General features: G+C 45.6%; 1 protein-coding gene and 1 long non-coding RNA gene across 8 annotated transcripts in view; one reads left to right on the top strand and one right to left on the bottom strand.

Annotated features, from left to right (window-relative positions):
- LOC142575102 (uncharacterized) overlaps nt 1-8,956 on the bottom strand; it is a 104,602-nt gene that overhangs the window by 46,126 nt on the left and 49,520 nt on the right. The window lies entirely within an intron of this gene.
- The window catches only part of LOC142575097 (tyrosine-protein phosphatase non-receptor type 11-like), a 251,453-nt gene continuing 242,529 nt past the window's right edge, over nt 33-8,956 (top strand). For 2 of the 6 annotated variants that reach the window (XM_075684092.1, XM_075684091.1), the window contains exon 1: nt 824-966. In XM_075684092.1, the coding sequence (XP_075540207.1) occupies nt 923-966 (44 nt within the window). In that variant the 5' untranslated portion in view covers nt 824-922. Of the gene's footprint in view, nt 254-820; nt 967-8,956 lie in introns of those variants that run through there. The other 4 variants (XM_075684088.1, XM_075684090.1, XM_075684089.1 and 1 more) reach the window with 4 other exon arrangements.

The following is an 8,956-nucleotide window of genomic DNA, read 5'->3' as shown; positions in this document are numbered from 1 at the left end:
AATACGTGGAAGGCCCTCATTGTGTTCATGCCACAGCTGGCCACAGTTCGATCACTTATTCGACACTAGGTGGCGGCAATGGCGGGATCGGTCTCGGCAGCGCAGAAATGAACGCCATTGACTAGGAGCGGTGCTAATTCTAAATAATGTCGCTTCGTATTGACCACATTGACCGCGAGCCGAGAGTTTCCGCCCATCCGTCAGAAAAGTTTGAATCGCTCTGATTGAGCAGCTCTGCCATGTCGGCGCGAAGGCAAGTACTGTGCGTTCAACCCTTCGCCGGCAGTTGCTTTCCCTCTTTTTTTGTTTTAGCATAACTTGAGGCGTGCTTTGGGAGTTCATTCATGCTCACGGAGGCTGCGTAAAGTCACTTTCAGGTCACCCCTTTCTTTTTTTTTCTGCACTTAGTTGCAGATAAGCTTTGTTGTGTGCATAGCTTGTGTCAGCGGCAGCATGTTCGTGACTGAACGCTGACGCGTTGCGGAGATAAGCATCCTGACTCTGTTGCCGAGATTCGCTCGTTCCTCGTAGCCAGCGGTCTGAGCCGACGAGGTGGCCCACTTTTCGCTTTTATACGCACGAGATTGCGTGCACATTTGGGTCGCGTTTATGAGCTACCAGCTATTGGATACACGAATACTGCGATGCGCACGAACACAGCGCTACTTTGCAAGGTTTGTTCCCGAAAAGACGATAAAGCGGAAGTGCATAAAGGGAAGGGAAATTATTGAAGGACCATCCACCTTCGGGGTGCCGTAATTATTAAAAAAAAAAAAATCGTGCACCGGCTCTGAGTTGAAATAAAAGAGGCCTCCAGAGAGCACTGGGTGCCATCGAAATTGTATTGTCGGTGGTACAGTAACAGAGCGTGCTCAAAACTTTTGCTTGCTGGCATTGACCATAGAAGGGGTTGACGCCGGCGATGTTGGCACTGACATTTGCCTCGAAGGACAAGCTGAGCACACGGTCAGAAGCATCACAAGATGTTTGGCTTGCACTGCTTTCATTTGGCAACGTGACGGACCATTGGTCACCTTTTCTGCACGTCACTTTGTTGCGTTGCATGTTCACCATAATGATTGTCTCACATTTCTTAGAAGCACACGGTGTTCCCACCTAGCTCTCGGCACTACGTTAAGGCTGGAAACAATGAATACGCTCATTTAATTGTGTGCATTTCAGTGCTGTCGAGCATGTGCTAAGCAGATGCACTGGGCGGATGGCTTCTGCTCACTAATTTCCCGTCACTCAATAGGGACGCACCGCCTTTCGGCTAGCTTACAAATCTTTCGATTCAGAGCAGTGTATTACTTGCTGATCGTTTATTTAACACTATTTGGCGTTCCCTTCAAACTACGTGCTTTGCTCCTTCGACATCTGGTGATGTGATGTATCTGTGTTGTTTCACTGCTGTCATGGTGCGGCGCCAGATACCTTTCCATTTGTTTCTTATTTGCAATTTGTATATGTATCCAAATAATTTAGTATCAGGGAAATTAGCTTGTGTTGCACCTGTGATGCCGTAAACATTGTCATTGATGTTTATGCGATGGGCTGCACTGGTGGAAGAGCATCCTTGGCAATGTATTCTGTCAGTCACTTTTGTTTTTAATGTGACCAATTCCAGTATCTTCGATCTGTTGGAATGGCCTCTGAGGCTCACTGGCCCATTTCAAGCTGGTATTTCTCCACTTATGCCTAACTGTTAGTGCTTACATTAGTTTCTTTCACACACAGTTTGTGGATGACTTTGGTAAATGTAACATTCACTCAAATACGGTTACAATCTTAAAGCTGATGGCATTTTTTTCCGATCTCTGCCAACCTGTGCTTGCATTTAACATGAACTATTTACAGCAGTGTGAAAAAATGCATGCAGCCGTGCATTGTGCAGCGACTGCAGAAATCTGGCCCCTTGCACTTTGTCTGGCTCTCATTCCGACCAGCTTGCTTTCCATGTTCTTATATTGGACCTAGCTGACGTGACAGGCTTGACTGCTCGATGTAGTCAACCAATTAATGTCCAAGAAAGATCTAGCAGTTAGACTTTATTGATATTTGCTACTTGATATTTTCACTCTTTTAACTCCTTATGATTGCATACCTCATAAAGTATGCTGGGCCTTTTTGAAGCAAGACCTGATGCAGGAGGTCCTCAAAAGTATATGCTGTATTTCAGAACTTTGAAAACAAGCAGGCTCGCAGCAAAGAGTCAAACAAGACTTCTTGCAGGCCCACTTAGCTTTCTGATGGCAAAATTAGCATTTTAGTGGGAATAATTCTTTGTTATGGTGGTGTTCTTACTATTCAAGCGTGTAACATATGATGCACAGGTAATATCTACAATTAATTAATGGCCCTCGGTCCCCAGCAGCTGCGGAGCACCTGTCCATCGCGGCGGTCAGACCTGTAACACAGCAGAGGGTGCTAAGAATCTCTGGGTCCGGACAGGGCGCTAATGGAAACTTTTAATTGCCGAACTCTGTCGAGTTAGGTTAGCTTAGCAGTACTGTTCGAGGAACTATCAGACATTGTTTGGGATATCATCGGCCTTAGTGAGATTAGGATTGGTGAGGCTTATACGTTGCTGAATAACGGGCATGTCCTCTGCTATAGAGGTGTCCCTGATAAGAAGCAATATGGAGTAGGATTCCTAATCCATAAGGACATAGCAGGCAACATTGATGAATTCTATAGCATTAATGGGAGGGTAGCCGTAGTCGTAATCAAACCTAATAAGAGGTATAGATTAAAGTTAGTACAAGCCTATGCTCCAACATCCAGCCACGACGATGAGGAAGTAGATCAGTTTTGTGAAGATGTTGAATTAGCGATGAGAAAAGTGCAAACTCTCTATACAGTAGTAATGGATGACTTCAATGCAAAAGTGGGGAAGAAGCAGGCGGGTGAACAGGCAATTGGCAACTATGGTGTCGATACTAGAAACGCTAGAGGAGAGGTGCTGGTAGAATTCGCAGAAGGGAATAAGCTGAGAATAATGAACACCGTTTTCAGGAAGCGTAGCAACAGAAAGTCGACCTGGAAAAGCCCTGATGGTGAAACAAACAATGAAATTGATTTCATTCTTTCTGCTGATCCCAGCATAGTGCAAGATGTAGAAGTGGTAGGTAGGGTAAAGTGCAGTGATCATAGGTTAGTAAGCGCTAGGATTCACTTCAATTTGAAGAGAGAAAGAGTAAAATTGGTCTAGAAGAAAGAAGTCAACTTAGAGGCATTAAGGGTAAAAGCAGACAAATTTAGGCTGTTACTTGCAAACAAATTTGCAGCCTTAGAACAGAGATGATGATGACATAGAGCTAATAAAACCGTAACGATGCTGGCTTCAGAGGCAGCAACTTAAGTGGGAGGCAAGGCACCAAGGCAACCAGTAGGCAAGCTCTCCCAAGTAACAAAGGACCTAATAAAGAAATGACAAAGAATGAAAGCGTCCAACTCAAGAGATGTAGAATTCTCGGAACTATCAAAACTGATAAACAAGGCAAAAATAAGTGATATTCAAAACTTTAGTGTGAGAAAGACTGAAGAAGCTGTAAAAGATGGACACAGCCTGAAATCAGTGAGAAGGAAACTTGGCATAAGACAAACAAAGATGTATGCACCACTTAAAGATAAGCAGCGTAATGTCATCAGCAATCTTGAAGGTATAGTAAAGCAGCGGAATAATTCTATACTGACCTGTACAGTACCCAGAGGAGTCAGAATGCCTCCATTCGAAGTAGTAATGAACAGGATACAGAAACTCCTCCTATAACTGGCAATGCGGTCAGAAGGGCCTTGCAAGACATGAAACGAGGGAGAGTGGCAGGAGATGGAATAACAGTCGATTTAATCAAACATGGAAGAGACATAATGCTTGGAAAACTGGCAGCTCTTTATACGAAGTGTCTGTCGACTGCAAGGGTCCCAGAAAACTGGAAGAATGCAAACATTATGCTAATCCACAAGAAGGGAGACTTTACAAAATTGAAAAATTATAGGCCCATTAGCTTACTCCAAGTGTTACATAAAATATTCACCAAAATAATCTCCAATAGACTAAGGGCCACTCTGGACTTTAGTCAACCAAGGGAACAGGCTGACTTCAGGAAGGGATACTCTACAATGGATCACATCCATGTCATTAATCAGGTAATCGAGAAATCCGCAGAGTACAATAAGCCTATCTATATGGCTTTTATGGATTACGAAAAGGCATTTGATTCTGTTGAGCTATTGGCAGTCATAGAGGCATTACGTAATGAAGGAGTACAGACCGCTTACATAAATATCCTGGAAAATATCTACAGGGATTCCACAGCTACCTTTATTCTACACAAGAAAAGTAGGAAGATACCTATAACAAAAGGGGTCAGACAGGGACACACAATCTCTCCAATGCTATTAAGTGTGTGCTTGGAAGAAGTATTCAAGCTATTTAACTGGGAAGGCTTAGGAGTAAGGATTGACGGCAAACATCTTGGCAACCTTCGGTTTGCCGATGACATTTTTCTATTCAGCAACACTGCAGACGAGTAACAACAAATGATGGAGGACCTTAACAGAGAGAGTGTAAGAGTGGGGTTGAAGATTAATATGCAGAAGACAAAGATAATAATGAATAGCCAGGCAAGGGAACAAGCGTTCAGGATCACCAGTCAGCCTCTAGAATCTGTGAAGGAGTATGTTTACCTAGGTCAACTAATCACAGGGAACCCTGATCATGAGAAGGAAATTCACAGAAGAATAAAAATGGTTTGGATCGCATACGGCAGACATCGTGAGCTCCTGACTGGAAGCTTACCATTATCATTGAAAAGGAAGGTATAAAATCAGTGCATTTTACCGGTGATGATATATGGGGCAGACACTTAGAGACCCCCCTCAGGGGCGTCTGCGTCAGCAGGCGTTTGGTGTGTTGTGACACCACGGACCTGAGCGCACAAGGGTTGGACCCTCCCGCGTGTAGCCGTGCACGGCTGTCTGGGGAAAAGGGGATCCTGGGGGTTGAGCCGACGCTGGGTGTTTAGAACTTTAAGGCCCCCCGGCGGAGGCAACACACCTCTTCGGCCTCGGCTTCACATAGATGGCACCCTCGGGCTGACCCACCCGGGGGAAATCGGTAGTCGCCTCTTCCTGTCTCTCCCTCCTCGAATCTTCGTCTTTATCTCTCACTTTTTGACCTTTCCTGTCTCCTTCTCTCTTCTTTTTACTTCCTTTCTCCTGGCGGCAAGGGTTAACCCTGTGTGGCTATCCAACCTTGGGTACACCATATTCGGTTATAGTGACGGCGTACGACTGGCGTCGTGCAGACTTGCATGCAAGCTCTGCCGCATCCCCTCGTTGGGCTCCGTGGTGGGCGGTCGGCGCTGTTGCCAAATTTTTATATATTTTCATAGAAACTTCTTTCCCCAAACTTCCTGATCGCCCTCAGAAACGAGGGCGCACCGAAGATGTTTTTCAGTTTTTCGGACACCAAATCCAGAATTTTCCCCGTTTCCATGTTATTCACTCTGAAAAGCCAAACAAAGCAGTGCGAAACATTTCACCATTCCTTGTGTCAAAGTCATTGACTGATATTCTTGGTCCAGGTTATAAGGTGTCCAGGATGGCAAGCGGTGACCTACTCTTGGAGCTCTGCAATTCGAAACAATATGAAAAACTACCGAAACTAGTGTCATTTGGGGAGACCCACATAACAGTAACCCCACACCGTACAATGAACACTACCCGCGGTGTTGTGTCGGATGATGATTTGCTTGAACTGACTGAAGCGGAACTCCTGGAGGGCTTCAGCGAACAAAATGTGATTAACGTCAGAATAATTAAGATGAGGTGGGATGGTAAAGAGATTCAGACGAAACACCTAATAATTACTTTTGGATCAAGTATCTTGCCCGAGTCAATTGAGGTCGGGTACATCAAGCTCCGTGTTAGGCCATACGTGCCAAATCCACTCCGATGTTTCAAATGCCAGCGCTTCGGTCACAGCTTGCAGAGCTGCCGAGTCCGCCAAACATGTGCGAAATGCATTGCCCACGAACACACATCTGAAGCTTGTGAGAATGCTCTCCACTGTGTAAACTGTGATGGGGAGCACGCCGCGTACTCGCAGTCGTGCCCATCCTGGAAAAAAGAAAAGGAAATTGTAACAGTTAAAGTAAAGGAAAATATAAGTTTCAAGGAGGCACGTTGGCGGGTATCGTACCTGTCCAAGAAAACCTTTACTGATGTGGCGCGTCAGGGGGCAGCGTCACAACGGCCTCCGGCGGCTGTCCGACCCACAAGTAGTGAGTCGGCAGCTACGCCATCTGCCCCCACGGCGGTTGCAGCTAGCACTGCTCCGCCAACCCATTGACCCCGAAGGTGGGCGCAGCCGAGGCTGCCCCAACCTCCGAGGCCCCTTCCAGCGCTGGCAACGGCCAGCGCAGCCAAATCCTTCAGGGAGCCCCATCGACCTCTGGGCTGGTGGGCGCAGGGGTCTTGCCTTCCGGAGCAGGACTCTCTCAGAAAACCTCGTGCTCGCAAGAGCGCTTGTCCGGCGTCTCACAGGAGGCAATGGACACTACACCTGTCCTCAAGGCGCACCAAACGCCCAAGGAGCGCCGAGACTCGCTCGAATGCTTCAGAAAGGGCAAAACCCCTATTACAGGGCCTCGAAAGGGCTCTGTAATCTAAGACATCCCTTCCGTTTCCGTAAACACAGCACCAATTAACATTAAATATGGATACACAAATCATTCAATGGTATGTCAGAGGTCTTCTTAGGTATCTTGATGATGTGCAAGAACTCATCCATAAACACAATCCAAAAGTGCTGTGTTTATAGGAAACACACTTAAAATCAAAATACACAAACTTTCTTCAACAGTATGTTAGTTTTCGCAAAGATCGCGATGATGCTCTCGCATCATCGGGCGGTGTTGCAATTGTAATTCAAGAAAGCATAGCCTGTCAACGTTTACAGCTACGAACGGCCCTTGAGGCAGTGGCGGTTCGAGTTATTCTGCTAAACGAACTTATCACTATTTGCTCACTCTATATACCCCCATATTATAAACTAAGCAAACATGAATTTTAGTCCTTTATAGATGAATTGCCAGAACCCTATGTTGTTCTTGGCGATTTCAATGCACATAACTACCTGTGGGGCGACCCTCGTATAGATGCGCGAGGACGTCTTGTCGAGCAGTTCCTTTTTTCTTCTAGTGCGTGTCTGTTGAATAAAAAACAACACACATATTACTCTCTTGCAAACAGAACCTATTCTTCCATAGACCTTAGCATAGTCTCCCTGTCTGTACTGCCTGAACTTGAATGGGAAGTTACCGACAACCCTTACGGCAGCGACCACTTTCCTATACTGCTAAGATCACCTAAAGAAAACGAATATCCACCACACGCTCCTAGGTGGAAGATTGAGACAGCTGATTGGGAGAATTTTCGATCTCTTACTAGTATCTCATGGGCTGACCTGTCTGCGTTAGGAATTGAGGCTACAGTCGAGTTCTTTACAGCATTCATAATAGATGTCGCATCTAAATGCATATCAGAAGTAAATGGCTTGGCGTGCAAACGGCGTGTCCCGTGGTGGAACGACGATTGTAGGATCGCTCGTAAAAAACAGAACAGGGCGTGGGGGTTGCTACGTGCTTCCCCCACTGCGGAGAATCTTAGCAACCTTAAAAAAGTCAAATCCCAAGGCAGGCGAACCCGCCGACAGGCCAGACGAGAAAGTTGGCAGAAGTTTCTATCGCATATCAACTCGTTTACTGATGAGGCCAAAGCCTGGAACAGGGTCAATAGGATAAGAGGGCGACAAGCACATTCACTTCCTTTGATAAACACACAAGGTGAAACACTGAAAGATCAGGCAGACTCACTTGGGGAACACTTTGAGAGCGTGTCGAGTTCAAGCCATTATTCGCAATCCTTTTTGAAATACAAACAAATAGAAGAATGTAAGCCAATAATACGAAGATCCAGACAGAATGAACCGTTTAACCGCCCCTTTAGTATTGCAGAGTTGAGAGCTGCCTTGAGCGCATGCAAGAGCTCTGCACCGGGATCTGACAGAATCATGTATGAAATGCTGAAAAACTTACACAATGACACGCAAGTTACACTACTTACACTTTTCAACACTATCTGGGACGCAGGGTACCTTCCGACCGCATGGAAAGAAGCCATTGTGGTCCCTGTTTTAAAACAAGGCAAAGATCCTTCCTCAGTGGCAAGCTACCGCCCGATAGCCCTCACAAGTTGCATGTGTAAGGTATTTGAAGAAATGATAAATCGGCGACTCATCCATTTCCTTGAACAGAACAAAATGCTTGATCCCTATCAGTGTGGTTTCCGAGAAGGGCGCTCCACAACCGACCATCTTGTACGTATTGAAGGAAATATCCGGGACGCATTTATACATAAACAGTTCTTCTTATCGATATTTCTTGATATGGAAAAAGCGTATGACACAACGTGGCGATACGGGATTTTGCGAGACTTATCGGAAATGGGCATTCATGGTAATATGCTAAACGCAATAAAAAGCTACTTGTCCAATCGCACCTTCCGGGTAAAAGTTGGCAATGTGCTGTCACGTCCTTTTACACAAGAAACTGGTGTACCCCCGGGTGGCGTGCTCAGTTGCACACTCTTTATTGTTAAGATGACAACACTTCGTGCTTCCTTACCACCAGCCATTTTGTATTCCGTCTATGTGGACGACATTCAAATAGGTTTCAAATCTTGTAACCTCGCAGTGTGCGAGAGACAGGTACAGCATGGTTTGAACAAGGTGTCCGGGTGGGCAGAGAAAAATGGATTTAAAATCAATCCTCATAAGAGTTCTTGTGTTTTGTTTATAAGAAAGAGATGCCTGGTTCCGGATCCTTGCTTAAAACTGTGTGGACAACAGATACCTGTAAACAAAGAGCACAAATTTCTAGGTGTTATACTT

This window comes from Dermacentor variabilis, chromosome 3, assembly GCF_050947875.1.
Source record: "Dermacentor variabilis isolate Ectoservices chromosome 3, ASM5094787v1, whole genome shotgun sequence".
NCBI lineage: Eukaryota > Metazoa > Arthropoda > Arachnida > Ixodida > Ixodidae > Dermacentor > Dermacentor variabilis.
Note: the sequence above shows the minus strand (reverse complement) of the source record. Positions and strands in the feature narration are given on the sequence as shown.